This window comes from Thermobia domestica, chromosome 7 (assembly GCF_964235325.1).
Source record: "Thermobia domestica chromosome 7, izTheDome1.hap1.1, whole genome shotgun sequence".
Lineage (NCBI taxonomy): Eukaryota > Metazoa > Arthropoda > Insecta > Zygentoma > Lepismatidae > Thermobia > Thermobia domestica.
This window is the reverse complement of record NC_137460.1, coordinates 227,337,036-227,356,118: the sequence shown is the minus strand read 5'-3', so window position 1 is coordinate 227,356,118 and position 19,083 is coordinate 227,337,036. Positions and strand designations below refer to the sequence as shown.

The 19,083-nt window shown below is 35.7% G+C and overlaps 1 protein-coding gene across 3 annotated transcripts in view; it reads left to right on the top strand.

Moving 5' to 3' along the window:
• Positions 1 to 424: 424 nt before the first annotated feature.
• Csp (Cysteine string protein) overlaps positions 425 to 19,083 on the top strand; it is a 149,230-nt gene continuing 130,571 nt past the window's right edge. For all 3 annotated transcript variants that reach the window (XM_081765898.1, XM_081765895.1, XM_081765897.1), the window contains exon 1: positions 425 to 583. In XM_081765898.1, coding sequence (XP_081622024.1) covers positions 564 to 583 — 20 coding nt within the window. In that variant the 5' untranslated portion in view covers positions 425 to 563. The remainder of the gene's footprint in view (positions 584 to 19,083) is intronic.

Here is a 19,083-nt window from a genome sequence, read left to right as displayed (position 1 = left end):
TATTCTCTGCGGGAATTTATTACAAGTCTGGACAAAACGTTAGTTGCGATGAATCTTTCTATTAGAAAAATAATCAATAACTTAGCAGTAACTGTCACCAAACCACTGTAAATACACTTTACGTTTGACACCCACATTCCTTCTTTTAAGAGCCTTTTCGTCATCAAAATTTGTTTTTCTCACTCTTGCTGTATTTTTTAAACGATCTAACACTTGCAGTCGCCATGAAATACATGACCATAATAATGGTTCATTGTAATATAGGTTCTAGGTCTTATTTTCAGTTTGTGTAACGACGCTTTTATTTGCCATTTTATTATACAGATTTGCCGATCTTCATGGTTGAGAAGTTGAAAAAGTAAGTCAGCAGTCAGCTTCGACCGACAATGGAATCTCGATCTCTCTCATCAATTTCGATTCTTCGGATGACGTTCCTTGAGCTCTCTTGGAATGTGCTGCCACCTAGACCTATTTTGCGTTACCATTGCAGATATGTTCTGCTAGCGTAAATATCGGTCTATAGAGTAATTTAAATTAAATGTTTTCTCGCAGGTCATAACAAAATGGATAGACGGAAATTGTCGTAAGTATCCTTTAATATTATTTGTAGTTTGTGAAATATGTATGCCGATATTTCAATTGACATGAATACATACATATTGGCGGAATTAGTGTATGTTACTCGATTAAATTTTAAAATAAAAGTAAAATCGTCTTCCTGTAATTTAAATTTTTGGTTTAACATACGTTGTTCGGAGAAGCACCATATGAGCCTTGTTATTTATTTATGAAAATCATACACATCTTTAAAACGTACAGATATACTAGAGTGAAATTTGTGAAATTTCGCGTACATTGCTAATGTTACCGTACTGTACATTTCACGTTAAAGGTGAAAGTACATGAGAAAGTATTTAAAACGTACCTTTTGCGTTATGCGTAATTCTGTTAATTTATATGAAATGCTCGATATACGTACCAATCTAATAAAGTCGCACGTACGACTCGCCTGTCCCTAAGCCGCAACGTGGGGTAGTAGTTCGGAGAAATAGTGTATAGTGAAAGCCACTACTTTGTGTACAGAACCGCTCGTGTCACATCGAAAAAAAATAAAACTTACCTCCTTGTTCGCGATACTAGCGAAGGTGCTGCTAAATATTTGAGATTAAGATAACTTCAAAAACATAAGATAGAGCAAAGTAGAGATAAGATAGCAAAAATGCACTTTGAGCTGAACATTCATAGAACGGATACATAACCTACCCTAACATATTACGTACAAATAACGGTGATTCTATTCCTCCAATGCCACATCGTGTGATAAAAATCACTTGTTCTGTTCAAAGTGCACATTTACCGAAGCTTCATATTTCAAGCATATGAAATACTAAACTAGAAATAATGTCACAGATTATCACACGATGCCAGGTAATATAGCTCAGATTAAGAATATAAGGGCTACATTTTGGAAAATTTAGCAGGCGAAAGCTGTTTACAAAGGAAGTGTGATGTTTTAGAAGCTTATTTATATGACCGGCAAATATATAACTTCTCATCATAGGTACAGAGATAGAAACATTGGATTATGTTCAGTGGAAGGGATCAAGATGTACGTAAAAAACAAAGTTTACCAACCTATATGAGGAAGGTTCTGGAACACAGGTCCCCCATATAGGTTGGTACCTAGGCTAGTTCCGTTCTGTACCAAAGTTTAATATTTAATTCAGATAGTATTGCCGAGCGAGCGAAGGCGGATTTTAGATTTACAAGAGTAGGGTTAGTAGTGTAAAATTATTACAAGTGTTTTATCACGGATAAAATAAATGATTGCATATGAAAGATGATTTTACTAGATACTATTTACCACTGGCGGTTATTTCTGCATAATGTATAGAACCTGTATTTTACGTTTACAAGTGGAGCGCTACTAGTATGAAACAATGAAAAGTGGCATTGAAAAAACCTATTGTGTTTACTACCCTCAAAAATGCGTATACGCACCGTCGCTGACGCGCCCGCTACCATCGGACGGACCCTCGCGGTCGGGCCTCCGGCTTCCCCCTATCCTAACTCAGTTAGGTAGCATTCGTGCATTTAGTGGCCGCCTAGCACAAGTTGGTTTGAGTTTTAGCACTGTGGTTTTTTCGCCATATTTGTACGCAAATCATATTTATATCGCAAATACGCAAATTGTAATTTTTCAACAATTCTGTCAGCCCCCTGAATTTTATGCGGAGTGAGATATTTTCATGTTGCGCAGTGCATATCATTTAGGAGACAATAAGAAGGGAATTAGAGAGATAATTATAATTTTTCTACAATTATTTTGTGTTATGCGCCAAAAGTAAACCTGCACGCAGATTGGTTTGTATTTTGGGTTAAGTTTAGAGTTACCCCTCCGCTTTTTATAAAAATCAGGAAAATTTACAAGAGAAGTGAGGTAAGAAATGATAATTTGAAGATTTTATTTGATTTTTAGGAATACAAGTTCGACGGGATAGTTATGTTTGATACGAGAAAAGATATGTGGAAGTTAGTACTATTTGCCGGATGCGGAATCATTCGCGGAAGGTCTCAGCAGCATGGTGCTTGTAAAATATGGCGAACAGGTGTAACGGATGCGCAAGAATAATGAAGAAAACCTTTTAAATTTTTGTGAAGCCCACGGAGTACTGAAGTCAAGTGAAATGTAAAATTTTTAATACTTTGAGCACTGTTTTTTGTATATTGCAAAGTCCAAGGGCACCTTCAGACTGGAGGGGCAACTCTAAACTTAAGCCTGTATTTTTCTCTCTAGTGAGCGTTTCTATGGTGTATCAGTATGCAGGCGCATTATAAATCTGTACGTACAGTAATAGGTAGCTAGACATGCACTACGAAATTAAGGCTGTAGAATGCATTAAGAAGATATTTCTGTCAGGACAGTGATGTAAGGGTGTTTTGTCATATTTATCTACTCTGGGAAATTTACAGATCAGACGATACGATAACAATGTATGGGGCTACGAGAATCTTTTTAAGACCTTACAGTAGAACACGGAAAGGAAAATATATAAGCATTTATACAAGACACTGCAGGGCCATACCGTTTCAAATTAGCACAAAGTACAAATTGCAGTAAGATTTTATATTCTGACAGCTATCGCCAGAGCGTGAGGCAAACTGAAAAATCAAGTTAATTTGAAAATTGGCTTCGAAATTAGAGGTGCCCAACGTTCTCAAAATTTAAATAAATACATGGTTTTTAGATGGTATATGGCACTATAGATTGATTATTTGGGATAACTGCTACAGGTGGCAGCTCCGAAATGCAGAATTTACGATGAAATGAACAGAATCAGACGAAATGTCATCACTAGAGTAACAAGAAAGGTAATGAAGGTCCTCAGTGTAGGCTGGTTAATAAAGGAGGAGGAGACCTATGTTAAATTCTGGACTCTATGAGTTACCAGATTGATGCGATATGAGGTAAACAGGCAGTAGGGCCTAGAGTGGTTGATATGACAGTGGTTCAAACCCACTATGCTATTAACTAACGTAAAATGTATGTGTGACTGTAATGGAGGGAAATACTTAAATGTAAAGCGCAAGGTGGATTGATTTAAATCACTTTATTTTTTTGAATAAAAGTTATTGATTTAAATCGAATTCAGAAGTAAATTAATTTAAAGTGGAAAGAAGTAAAATCCCGTTTCTGTTCTGTTATTTCGATTATGGAAGATAATAATCATAATGCAATGAGACTCAAATGTATGTACAGCACGTATGAAAACGAGTATTTCATGCAGAGGATGATTAGGAAAGATCCCATTTTGAACGAGTAACGGGGGAATCCTACTTTCTTCTCTTCGTAACATAGGGTTTTTAAATCGTTAACTATTCCAACGGGGACGTCATCATGGACATTTAATACGAAGGTTCCTTTGTATGCGCATCTGTTTGTTTGTTCCCAGATAATAGGGGCGTTATTTAGGGGGGTCCAATCCCCTCTCCGAAACTTTTTTTTTTTTAAAGATTTTATAGCTTTAGGCCAACTTTACGTATTTTATATGTATTTCCTGCCGTAAACTAGTTGCGATTTTTTAAAAAATATGACTGCCAAATTTCAGTAGCTTTTGTGAAAAAAGTGTCATATTGGTAAACGTTGCTGTACTTTTCCCTTAATGCTTAAGAAACGTTATTTGGGATTGAAATAAGTTAAGGATTAAGGATTAATTCAAACTTCAAGCCCAATACTTTCTCTTAAATAGCATAATTAACAATTAATACTAATTCCTAATGTTTTTTCTTCAGTTCGCGACTTGTATTATACGGGGAGAAAGATTTGATTTAAATAAAAAAAAAATCGAATCAACCAAATAATGAACAAAAGTTTTTTTTTAACATGGGGTTTTTCCAACCTGGTAGATCAGAAACTAGTAAAAGGGGAGTTATATCTGAGATAAATGGAGGAAAATTTTGAGTGATATCCCATGTTATGGTTTGTGAAAGTAATAGGGAGTTATGTATATGATTTTTCAGTAGAATTGTAAGAGTAATAAAAAGATTATCGAGATGTTACACGTTAAATGCATTATAAGGTGATACGTAATGAAAAGTGTTCTCTGTTCCACATAATACTCAATAACAGAGACATGAAAGGTAATGTCAAGGGAGTGTGCAAAGTGATGGTGCAAGTGTTGCAAAGCTATGCGACACAATGCATGTGGTTTTATGCTGTATGAAGTGTTTTAAGGCATAAACCTTCGTCGGTGACGCGCCTGCTCTGATTCGGTTAGGTGGCATTCGTATTTTTGAGTGGCCACCTAACACAAGTTGGTTTGTGCTTAATGCACTGCAGCTTTTATGCCATTCTTCGCACGTCTTAATATCGCTTATCCTTTAGGAAATCCTTTCTAAGCCAATAAGATTGCATGTGGTATTCAAAGAAACTCATTTTTCATGAATATAAGTATTCTGTTGTTAAATGGTTAGCACGCAGGAAAGAAGTATTTTCGTATGAGTTTTGTAACTTTTAATGTACTAGGGACATCTGTGATAGGGTACTTAACCCTCAAACGCCTCTGAAACACGTAACAAGGAAGGATATTATTCACGAATTTTTAGTAGCAGTTTCGAAGGTATATCGTCCATCACAATGAGAATGTAAGGATTCATTGTTTTAGTAATTTCTGAGTAGTGCGTAGTTTGCAACACTTCGATGGTAGTAATTTTGTGCAGTAATACTATATAGATGCTTACGGATTAGGAAAGAGCAAAAAAAAATTATGAAAATAGGAAATATTTGTGATAAACAGTGAATAGTGAAGGCCTGAAGTGAAACAGGTGTAATTGTAGGTAAGGTATATGAAAGTAAGAGAAGATAAGTAGTAATACACCGTTGGAAACAGGTTCATGTGGGTCTTATCCGGGGCTGCCATCTGCGGAAGTTTAGCTATTTATTCAAAGGTTGTTTTTCGAAAAATCAAACTTTGAATTTGATTTTCTCAAAAAGTAATACTAGAAGTTTTTCAAACAATTATACACATAATTGGAATCAACATAGAATCATTTCTTCCAAGGGTTTTCACTTTTACAAGTGGAACTGAAAGTCATTTTAAATTTAGGTTAAAAAAGAACATTATTGACCAGGTTTTCCCCCCAATTTTTGGAAGTTCATTCATCAGCTGGATACTGCTTACAACTTACAAGCAAGGAGCGCGATATCGAGACTCGAATTGCTCAATAAGAGTTACATATACTGAATGAGCATCTGTTCTGGCAACATTGTAATTTCTATGGATGGCAACACTGACAATTCTTCTCATACAGATTTTCTTATGTCAACATCATGTTCTGTGATGGAAATACGTTAGAGTTCACTATCTCTTGTCAATACAAAGAGGAACAAGCCAAATGCTAAGTTTTGTGTGGGTTTCGTACGCCAGGCTCTGAACTTTACAGTCCCATAACTTTTTCCCTACTGGCGGACTGCAGCTAATAATTTGGTAACTTACTAACTACCTGATGCTCTTTCGGTATATGTAACTCTTATTGCGCAATTCGAGTCTCGATATCGCGCCCTTTGCTTGTTAGTTGGAGTAAACTAGGAAGACTTTTTCGGTTGAGACTATATCTTTTTGTCAGGCAAGATGTATACTCGGTCTGTTTGGGTCACAATGTTCACCTTACACTGTACATCCTGCTTGAATCCAGAGATTGTCTGTCTTCCCAAGATATTCAAGAGATGGTGATAGACCATCTGGATAGAGAAATGTAATTTTCCCCCAAAACATATCCCATTCACCATCTGTTCCAATTATAAATTATGGATGCGTCAAAATGTAAGATAATACTTTCGAGGAAGTAGGTAGTTTCAAATATCTAGGATCAATATTAACAGCCCACAACCATATCCACGAAGATATTAGGTGTTACTGGAAAGCAAGGAATTCGTGTTATTAATCAGTTCAAAATCTTTTGTCGTCTTAGATTCTGTCGAGGAAGTGAAACTTAAAATATGTAAAATGATAATTATGCTTGTTGTGCTGTATGGTTGTGAAACATGTTCTCTTCTCTGAGGAAAGAACAGACTGAAAGTATTTGAGAATAAAGTCCTGAGACGAATCTTTAGACCCAAGAGATACAGAAATGGGGGATGTCGGAAGCTTTATAACGATTAACTGTATAATTTATACCATTTACCAAATATTGTTAGGATCATCAAGTCAAGGAGGTTCAGGTAGACAGGTCATGCAGCCAGAATGGAAGAAAGTAGGAACACTTTCAAAGTTTTAAGTGGAAATCCGATCGGAAAACGGCAGTTAGGAAGACCTAAGTGCAGATGGCAGAAGAATATTAAGATTGATATCTCACAAATAAGAATACAAAGTAGAAACTTGATCCAGTTACCTAAGAACAGAAGTCAGTGGAGAACTTTTGTTAATGCAGCATTGAATCTCAGGGTTCCGTTGGTCATAAAGTTAGTTAACAAGTTTGGAAGTATTTGGAGTTGCAGGAATGAACACGTGAAATTTGTCTCTCTCAGGAATTGTTTGTTTTGATCAAGCGATCTTGTAGAAATGTAGCTAACCCGATGAATTCTTCGTGACTGACAAATGTAAAAATGCACTTTAGTAAAGTGTGCCGCTGTCCTTCAGAAGGCTGCTAGAGTGTAAAGATTGTATTAATATATGGATGGTGTAGACGTGCGGCTTGCTGCCAAATTCTTGATTGTGCCACTTTCCACAAGACTCCTTTCCATCAACGGTTGCAGCAAAATGCTATTCAGTCTGTAAGCCAAAATCAGCTTCAGTACCTCTCTGCCAACAGGTCGATGCATTTCTGAACGTATGTGCGCATACATTTGTATGAGTTCTGCTCCCACATAAAAAAAAACACCATTACAGAGAGAAGTAATTCCGTATTTGTTGCATCTTCTGGAAGAACAGAAAAAATGTTTCCGGCCATTTTACAACAAGAACCTAAATTAACTTGATTTTTAATTCTACATATGTAATTGGAACTGTTGTAGCAACTGAACCCATGTTGATTTCAAAATATGATTTTTTGAAAAAACAAAAGTAAGTAAAATCTATAGTGTTATATACGACTTCAAAGCTCATTTCAACAACTTTAAAGTTACTCCTTAGCCAATGCCAATTTAGCAAATTTTCACTGACAATATTTGGAAAATTTTGAGAACTTACGGGCTTGTGATTTCTAAACCATTTTACATGTCAACTTGAAATATCAATTTTTTGTCATTTCCTGGTGATACCAAAAATTGTACCAAAATCTGTCAAGACATCAAAATTTGTTTGAAAATCGTGTTGATTTGACACGAAATGGCTCTGTAAGGAGAACCAGGTGGTAAAAGTGAAGGGGAACGTGGGGGTTACGCCGTCCTCCCAATTCCAGAAATTATCTGTGACACCCCCCACTTTCTAAAAAAATTACAATGTGTAAACAAGGGCAGGGGGAACGGTGTGACGTCATGCGTCCTCCTACCTTTTCAGATCTACTTTTATCCCTGGACAAAAATGTCAGTCAAACAACTTGCTGTTTGCCAGCGTGTTCACATTACTGTTTATCCGGCTCGTACAGTCCCCAGTGGATCACGAAAGTAATTCCCATGCAAAATGTAAATTTGCTGATTGAATGCCCCCCCCCCCTTTTTTTTTTTAACATCTTAGTACGAATGTTTTGAAAATATACATTGTACGAATACCAAAATAGCTATGCTATGTATGTTGATTTACCGCCAATGTGTGCAGTAAATCGTGGGAAAACATAGAGAAATTTTGAAGGAATTAGAAGCGTCGTTCTTTTAGAAAACTGTATGTAGTGGTCGGTGCAGTCTTTCTAATTATAGCATTAAGTTGATGCTGATATAATGGTAATATGTAGGCTATAGTAAAAGGATGAAAAGAATGTGAAGGAGCTAGTTCAATACAAATATGAGCTACACACACATGATGTGAGCTTTCCCAAGTATTTTAGCTTGGGTGCACTGGGTAACGGGTTCGATTTCCAATGGTAGAGTCTTGAAAAATTCGAGGGCTTTACATTGATTTGGATTCAACCTTAAACTGTAGGATCACGTCTCGTAGCTTCTTGATGCTGAAAAGAGGGACTGAACTCCAATAAACAAACAAAACCAACATATTGTTTTTCTGGATCTCTAGTGCCATAACCCTCTGTGTCATCGTCGTCTGGTTTCGTTTTCTAGTGTTCCAAGATCACGAAACAAACACTCACGTGCAGAGACGGCTAGTAGAAATAGAAAAGTTGCTAATAGACTGAGGGTTTAAGGAATTAGAAGTCGAATTAATTCACAACAGACGGTCGTGAATATATTTATATTTATATTATGTAGTGCCCCATCCATTTTTTACCAGCAGGGTGGACGGGGGAAAGTTCTTTGGGTCGCGGAACCGAAGACAACCGAATTATTTTCACATTGATATTTCGGTTCTGATCACAAAACCGAAAACAGTAATTATAATCATACCGTTGTATGAACCGTGATCTAATCATGTAGCGCTACCGTCTGAAGTAAAAGACAGCGCCAAACAATACGCTTATCATTGGCTGCTGATGATTTCATGTCCTTGAAAATGCTTGGCTGTTGCCATGTCACGCCACACAAATAAGCAAATCACAAAACTGAAAACATTAATTATAATCGTGTCGATGTACAAAACTCCCTCCAATCATGTACCGCTACCGTCTAAAGCAGAAGACAGCGGTAGACAATGCGCTTGGGGTTGGCTGCTGATGACGTCATGCGTTTGAAAGCGCCCTCCTGTTGCCGCGTCACACCAGTTAAGTAAAAGCCAAACATCAGTAACTGATTTGGGAAGTTGAGGGCTGCTTCCAGATCGACGAGGGTAAGTAAACAAGCGGTTGGATTGAGTCGAGAGTGTAACATCAGCAGAAGCAGACGAGTATTTTTAGGGAAGAAACTAAATAAGATTTTAGTATCACGGTTTGCGAATATCATTAGAAGTAGCGAATGAAGTTGAGCAGCGGTAAAGTAATAACTCGAGGGAACCACCTAGTTTTGCTTATACTTCAATATCAGTTCGAGTTCCAGAACCAGAAATGATTTCGGTACCGAGTTTCTGAATTCACTTTTGTCATAGAATCTCTCTAGCTTTCACAGCGGGGAATCATTTTACCGGGCAAATCGGGAACCCATTTATGCCTGTCAGTTCCCTTATCCTTAATAACTGTGATACAAAGTCATATCTTCAATTATGTATTTAGTCAGGACTCGGGACGTCTGTAGTGCAGTTTTTGGAGGCGAGATAGTGTAGTGGGAAACGGTCTATACTGTAAGGGTTGATCTATGATAATCTATGCATCTGCCAGCTCCACAAGATTCAAATTTCCATAGGCCGTAGAGTTAGTTAGTTAGCCCTGCAAATGATTATTTAAAATGTTCTAGTTTTGCGGTCAGTTTAGGTGTTGAGGAAGGTCTCAAATGATACGGATATGAACACGAATAATCAGGAAATTCGTAACCGGATGTAGAGGTAGGTTATTGCTTATTCATTTGATATGTATTCTATAAGAGTCCATCAGCTAAATATACGTTTTTAGATTCTGATAATAAGGTGTTGAAATTACTTCTATTTGTAAAGTAAAATTTATTAACTGTTTTATGTTTACAAGGTATAGTGGTACCTCCACTATCGAGTAATTCGTCTCGCGAATAACCGAAGTGAAATATATTCGTGGATCATGTGAATCAGTTGTAGAGCGCTTTCCTCGAGTGCGCGAAATCGCTGGTTTGATTCCAGTCCGGACCATGTGTATTACTTATGGTTAGCATTGTTTTCGTCTGTTTTCAGCTGGTTCTTGTATTTTCTTTCATATTTTCAATCTACTGGGCATAATCGAAAGCAGATAGTTTTAAAATTACCAATTTGGATATTTTCAGGTTTTTTTTTTTTTTTTTTTTTTTTTAATAATTTGAATTTAATTTGTCCCATATATCCTGTACTAACAATTACCTACTCTCGCATGTGTCTTGACAGTGTTGACTGCTGTCAACGAAAATTCGATGTTTAACAAGCAGGGTGGATTGATTTAAATCAGTCTGATTTAAATCACGATTTTAATCAAGATTTAAATCACTTGATTTTTTTAATAAAAATCGTTGATTTAAATCAAATTTCGAAATAAATTAATTTAAAGTGAAAATAAGTAAAATCCCGTTTCTGTTCTGTTATTTCGATTATGGAAGATAATAATCATAATACAATGAGACTCAAATGTATGTACAACACAGTATGAAAACGAGTATCATGCAGAGGATGATTAGGAAAATTCCCGTTTTGAACGGGTAACGGGAGAATCCTGCTTTCTTGTCTTCGTAACATAGGGTTTTTAAATCGTTAACTATTCCAACGGAGAAATCACCATCGACATTTAAGACAAAAATTCTTTTATGTCCACGTCTATTTGTTTGTTTCCAGATAATAGGGGCGTATTTAGAGGGGCCCGATCCCCTTTCCGAAACAAAAAATAAATAAATAAAACTTGAGGCGAAATTTATGTACTAAATACATAGAACGAAGTTCCTCGGGATCGTAATACGGCAAATTTTGGATGCGTTAAAATATCGAATAATACTTTTGATAAAGTGGATTCTTTCAAATATCTAGGATCAATATTAACAGATGAAAACGATATCTACGAAGAAATTAAATGTCGACTAAAAGCAGGGAATTCGTGTTATTATTCAGTTCAAAATCTCTTGTTGTCACGAATTCTGTCCAGGAATTTGAAGATTAAAATATATATGCTTGTTGTTCTCAGGGTGTCTAGCAAGCAAGCATAATCAAATTCCCTGACTTTCCCTGACAAAATTATAATTTTCCCTGACTCTGTCATTCTTTTTTTCTTAGTAACTCATGAAAAGTAACTTATATTTAAATCATGAAAATGAAATCTTTCAGTTTTACGTCCCACGATTATGTCGGTTAGGCTAAAGGAGACGGTGATGATGAGTAATGAATGAAATGAAGAAAGTGGGAGAACCCCGAGAAAACCCACGACCACGGTGTTTGTCCACCACAAAGTTCACACGGTGCAAGCTGGGATCGAACCAGGGAACCCAAGCACCGGAGGTTAACGCTCTACCAGTGAGCCACCGCGCCCCTAACTTATATTTAAAGTGAACTGTAAGTTTTCACCATTGTTTATATGCTTATACAATATTCTACAAACGTACAAACGAACCAATTCATTTACCTGTAATTTATGACTATTTTAGTGGCATTCCTTCACCCCTCACAGCCTGGGAAAGATTTTTCCCTGACACACAATGAAATTCCCTGACATTTTCCCTGACCCTGCAAAGTTCCTGACTTTCCCTGACTGGTAGACACCCTGCTTCTATATGGTTGCGAAACATGGTCGCTTACTATCAGGGAAGAACGTAGACTGAAAGTATTTGAGAACAAGATCCTGAGCCGAATATTCAGACCCAAGAGGAGGGGAATGGGGGAAATTTCATAACGAGGAACTACATAATTTATACGGTTTACCAAACATTGCTAGGGTCATCAAGTCTAGGAGATTCAGGTGGGCAGGTCATGTAGCCAGGATGGAAGAAAATAAGAACACTTTCAAATTCTTAACTGGAAGACCAATCGGAAAACGACCATTAGGAAGATCTAGGCGCAGATGGGATGACAATATTAAGATGAATCTCGCAGAAATAGGAATACAAAATAGAAACTGGATCCAGTTGGCTAAGGATAGAAGTCAGTGGAGAGTTTCCGTGAACGCGGCAATGAACCTCCGGGTTCCATAGGCCATAGAGTTAAACAGTTAATTTTGGGCGAAATTTATGTACTTTAGATGTATTTCGTGCCGTTGCGCTGGGTAGTTTCGATGTTTTAAAAAATATACTTCTGCCAAATATCAGGAACTTTCGTGAAAAGAAAAGTGTCATGTTGATAAACGTTGCTGTACGTTTTTTTTTCTTAATACTTAAGAAATATTGTTTCGGATTGAAATAGGTTAACGATTGAGGATTAATTCGAAATTAAACCAAAATACTTTCACTTAAATGGCATAATTGTCATTTAATATTAATTCCTAATGTTTTTTTCTCCAGTTCGCGACTTGTATTATACGAGGAGAAAGATTTGATTTAAATCAAAAAAATCGATTTAAATCCAAAAAATCAACAAAAATGATTTTTATTAAAAAAATCATGATTTTTTTCCACCCTGTTAACAAGTTTCCTTAAACTTTATTACATGACACAGAAGAGGAACCTTTAGATTCGCTTTGCTCTTCAAGCGAACGACATTATATCTCCTTTAATGGTCTTCACTACAGCGAAATTAAACTACCGCTAATTTTAGAGTTTTTCTGTAATATCTTCAAAACAAATACAAATATTCAAAAAGCAGAAATATAGTGAACTAGATAATACGATTTTGCATCTGATACCTTTACCACAATTCATCTATCTGCTTTTGGTATCCCGCTATTTAAAGAGCCCACAAAAAATGCTTAATCTATCTACAGTTGCAAATCGAAAGCAGATAGATGAGTTGTGATAACGGTATCACATGCAAAATCGTGTCGTCTAGTTCACTACGTTTCTGCTTTTCTAATATTTTTATTTGTTTTGAAGATATTACAGAAAAACTAAAATTAGCGGTAGTTTAAATTCGCCGTAGTGAAGACTCTTACTATTGGCACAGGATGTTCATAATGGAACATGATGTCAAGATTAATTAGGTTTAACCAGTTGATATCTTTAGACCTTTCCATTTGCCTTGTACATGTACATCTAATTTGGAAACAATTATATCAGTATTGGCACTTACCTCTGGTACGAGACATACTAAGTTCGACCCCAGGTCATGTGAGTTTGTCGTAGACAGCATCGTGTTCGTTAGTTTTCTCGGGGCTTTCCCGTGTCCGTTCACATTTCTCCGCCCACATGATTATTATGTAAATCAAATTTAAAAATATCTTTCCCATTGAGATGTTCATCACTAGTACTAATGGCATAAATGAAAGCCCCAGTAGGGAAGGATTATAATATTAATCCTTGTGGTTCTAGAATTTTACAAAGTGTGGAGCGAAGACATACAAAACATTTTCGCTATCTAGATGATGGGATCGTCATATATATATATATATATATATATATATATATAAAAGAGATGTGCAATTAAAGTTTGTTTTAGATGAGTTAGGCAATTTTGGTTTCAGGTAAGCCGAACAGTAGAAGTAGAAAATAATATAAGATACCTTAAATTACGTGTACTTAATAACCCTCAGAAGGAACAGTAAGTTAGTCATTGCGATTTACAAAAAAAGTAACTTCCAAATAAAGAAAGTGGATATGATACCAACAGGTTGAAAAAAAAATCCTATTTGTTCAGATTTCTATTCACTTTTTCATCAGTGCAAATAGTGAAGTCTCACTGTTCGGAAATAACATAAAAGAAAAATCATCTGGATAATCCTGAAACTTGTATCTTACCTCATAAAAATTGTTTTTATTAATTAGAGTAAGGGAGTCATACAAGCAAATTTTAAAGATTAGTTTCGTACAATAGTTTTCCAATAGTCAGTTAGTTCCTACAATAGTCAGATGAAATATTTCTTCACCGTGTTATATGTTCTGCACTGAGACTTCACCTTTTTAGACAGAGAAAAATAACGCAATAATTCAGGTAAGAAAACTGATCTGCTTAACTTTTCAGTATGATCCATCATTTCTTTAACTACTATATTAAAATATTATAATATTAGTTTTAAAGTTATTGTGCAGAATAGACAAAAATTATTCAAAAATATGAATTCAAACTCCCTATCAACATGGAAAAATCATTAATGAACTAATTGACTGTGGAATATGGAACCTGGAGGTTCATTGCCACATTCACACACTAAAGCTCTCCATTGACTTCTATCTTTTTAGCCTATTGGGTCCAGTTTCTATTTGTATTTTTATTTCTACTAAATTCATCTTAGTATTGTCCTAACTGCGCCTAAGTCTTCTTAATCGTCTTTTTCCGATTGGGTTTCCTGTTAAAATTTTGAACATGTCTTTATTTTCTTCCATTCTAATGACCTGCTTACCTGAGCCTCCTAGACTTGATGACCCTAACAATGTTAAGTAAACCGTATAAATCATGCAGTTTCTCGTTATGAAGTTTCCGCCATTCATCATTTCTGTCCTTCTTGGGTACGAGTATTCGCCTCAGGATTTTATTTTCAAATACTTTCAGTCTGCATTCTTGCCGCATGTTTCGCAGCCGTACAGTACAACAGGCATAATTATCATTCTATATATTTTAAGCCTCACATTCTTCGATAGGATTCACGAAGACAATAGAGTTCGGACTGAATAATCACACGAATTCTCTGCTTTCAGCCGACATTTAATCTTTACGTAGATATAGTTCTGCTTTAATTGATCTTAGATATTTGAAAGTGTCCACTTGGTCGAAAGTATTACTTGATATTTTAACATATCCATAACTTATAGTATTACAGTCTTGACCAGTTTCCATTTATTTAGCTTATTTGCGTTTTTGTGAAGTGAGATACTCAAGTTCAGTCTTCTCATCTGGAACAAGGAGAAATTACCATAAGATTGGGAAAAATCAATCATTGTTCCAGTTCACAAGTAAAACTACAAAACTGAATAGAGGCGTCTTTCTTTGGTCAACATTTTATGAATCTTCTCGACATTGTTAGTAGATAAAACTATTGAAGATTATTAACGCGAATTACGGCGAAATAGATCAACAATTGATAAGATATTTACTATGTATTAAATACTCGAAAAAGAGTGGAATATAATAAACCGGCGGTGAGGAGGGAATACATTGTACAGTATTCATGCTGAGAAAGCTAGTTAGATTAACTGAAACTAGCAAACCCGCACGTCCTGCGTAAGCGCAGGACAAGGAGACTATTGATACTTACTCGAATCTAAGACGCACCCCGATTTCGCTGGTTTAAATTAAGGAAAAATGGTAATATGTTCCGTTTTTACTATTACTAAAACGCTCTTTGATATTAATAATTTTCGGTGATTTTTATATATTTCTCTCCTCTTCACATGCTGCGGAGCACGGCATTATAAATATTTATTTTTATATATCTCTCCCCTCCTCCTACCCTAAGTCCTACCGTCAAAGGGATATAAGGGATATGATAAAAACCACTCCAGGTCCGAACCTCATCTATGTTGATAATTTGATTAAGATTGGCTCGGTGGTTTAAGCGTGATGAAGTCGCAAAGTCAGTCATTTTTTTTTTTTACATATATGTCCTCCTTTCCCCTCCCTTACATTGTGCTGTCAAAGTAAAATGATGAAAACTTTCCTATGTTGAAAGTTTGATCGAGATCGGTCGGGTGGTTCAAGAGATATTAACTCACGAACATGGTCACTTTTATTTTTATATTTATTGATTTTTGCATATCCCCCCCTCCTCCCCATCTCCTACGTTGTTCCGTCAAAGTGAAATGGTAAGATCCATCCCAGGCACGAAGGTCATCTATGTTGAAAATTTGTTCGAAATTGGTCGTTTGGTTCAAGAGTTAAGTTTTATTTTGTTTTATAATTCCCCCGCCTCCTTCTCCCCTAAGTTCTACCGTCAAAATGAATAACTAAAAACACTCCCAGACCAGAACTGCATCTACGTCAAAAATTTGGTCAAAATCGGTCGGGTGGTTCAAGAGATTAAGAGTCACAACCATAGTCACTTTCAATTTGGATCTGAAGTTTTTTGTTCACAGACACGGCTATTAATGTAGATGTATCTAAGTGAATCCCAAAGTTCGGGTAGGAAAATAGATGTCCACGAGGTTTCACATCAAAAATATTCTGAAACAATGAAATGCATTGTCACCGTTATCATTGAGTTTTGTTCTGGAATATGCTAAAGGAAGATCAAAGATAAGCAACAAGGGTTAGAGAGAATAGCCAGATTGTGGCTTATGGTGATGATGTAAATCTAATAGATGATGATGTGAGGACAATAGAAAGAAGTGCAGAGGTTGTATTAAACTCCTGCAGAGACATAGGTTTACAAAAATTAACTGTTCTTTTAAAAAAAATTTTATTAATCAAGGCATTTAATCTAATACAGGGTGTCTATCGGACACGAAAGTCACGAATGTCACGAAATTAGAAAACGGTCATGAAAGTCAAGAAATTTAGCTTTTGGGTCAGGATTTTTTTATCTGTACAAATGTAAGTATAGATTTTGTTCTAACGTCAAAATTTACCACCAAAATTGTCTATGGTCGGCTTTAGACGTTATCAAATCGCATGCAAACCACACTTTTATCGCATGGATGAAAATTCGCCCTAATTCGTACCCAAATTCACTCTTGAGAGTGTCACGAAATTTTATGATTTTGTAAAGAAAATATCACGAAATTTCATTTTGAAATTTTAGTAGACACCCTGTAATATCAAACCAAAAGTAATATCAAAACTAAAATTAACGAATACATATTAGATATTTTAGGGGGAAAGCTCACCAATTTCAGATGTATCGAAGCATTTATTTCAGCATAACCAGAACGTAAATTACATATTTTACATAGATCATTATCGTATATTGAAAGGAATTCATTCTGGTAATGTTGTAAGGCACATATGAACATTTATTTTCCTTATGTCTTATTTATTTTTTTAATTCTGATATTTCATTCACGTATGTCTGGACCATCATCGGCGGAAATAGCCTTTCTGAATATTAAATCGGGTATGAATTTCCTTGTTGGTTTATTTGTTCACTTCTTCCTATGCATTCGTTTGGAAATAATTTCTTTATGAATTTTTAAACACTGCGACTGAAATAACTATGCAAAAATTTTAAGCACTTTACCTGAAATTATAAAAACTTACTTCAGTCAATTAGGATAATAACGATTTTTTCTTCACTCCATTATGGACTATAATAGCCAGTAGCTGTTGTCTATCGTTTCTTACGGTTATGAAAAATAGATTTTAAACAATGATCTGACAAAATTTTGTGCTTTTTAATTTAGAACGTAAGTGAACAAAGTTTGTGGTTTTTCCTTAAGTTGATGATATTATGTAGCTCCAACTTTTATCTGGAAATCCTTGATCGAGACCTTAACTCTGTGTCTCTAGTCCTAATAAAGTACACTGAGTTTTATACTTGTGAAGACTATGGACAATGTTATTTGGACTAGGAGTCGGAGTCAGTCTTGATCAAGAATTTCCAAATAAATGTTGGAGCTACAGCGGGGAGTCAAGAAGTTCCTGGAATGTTTTAGTTCTGGCAAATTTGATGCAGTCACAATGAGTATTGTACAATACAAGCCTTAGGTGGCCTAATCACTGGCGTCTCTGGCATGTAAAATTTGTAGGAAGGGGGGGCATCAAAGAAAGTGATTTAAATGGTACTACCTAGCCCAACCTGTTTATTAACTTCGATTCCATTTGTTACCTTTCTGCTTACCTTTACGGGTCCCCAAAGGTATATCAAGAACTCGATTACAATCGTTTCACAGCCTGAATATTATATTCCAAATAAATATAATTATTATTATTGATATGATATTCTGTCGTTAGTAAATAAATTAAATTAGAATAAAATGTTGAATATTTTGTACTGCAAAATATTGGGGGGTACGCGTCCCTCTTGTCCCCCCGCCAGAGACGCCCGTGGGCCTAATTATGAAGTTGACAATTCTTAACAAGCCATAATAAGCAATGTATGAACAGAGAAGTGTGTGGTGATCAGTTGGCACAATGTCGTAGTTCGATCAACGCACAAACATTAACTTCCTGTGCAAATTGGGAAAATCTCCTTCAGAGACCCATTGTGATAGCCTTAAAAAAAAAAAAAAAAAAAAAAGTTTCGCGCCATGGGATTTTTGGCTTTCCCCAAAGCTAAAAATGGGCCTCAAAGGTATCCGTTTCGCCACCGTAGAAGAGATTAATCAAAACCTACGCAATGGCTAAACTTAGAAGATACCAAAAAGAAGACTATAATCTTTGCTTCCAGCAATGGCAGGACTGGTGGAGCAAGTGTGCGTGTTCCGAAGGTGATAAGTGTACTTATATTGTAGTAGTGAGGATCTCCAACAAAATTCTGGGAACCTTGTTGACTGCTGCTCGTATATTGTCAACTTTAAAACACTACAAACTTATTTTAATTACGTTTTAAATTAAGAAGCACATTTTTATACCACTGAAAAAAAAAAAAACAATTTTTCATAACCGTAAGAAAGGAATACTCAACAAGGATTTGCTACTATGATTAATAATGGATCCTTATTGTCCTAATTGGCTGTAAATACATTTCTATGATTGTGTGTGAAGTGTTTAAGAATTTTGCAGAGAAGTGTGTAAGAATTTGCAGAGAAGTTGGAGGAATATATGTGAGGAAGTGAACAAATAAACCAACATGTAAATTTACACTCAATTCAATCCTCAAAAAGATATCTCCTTCGACGATGCTCGCAGACGTGAGTGAGAGAAATAGCAGGAATCAAAAATAAATAAAAGATGTAAGATATGTAAAAAAACATTTTATTTTCTTTGATACATAATTCGCGTAAAAAAC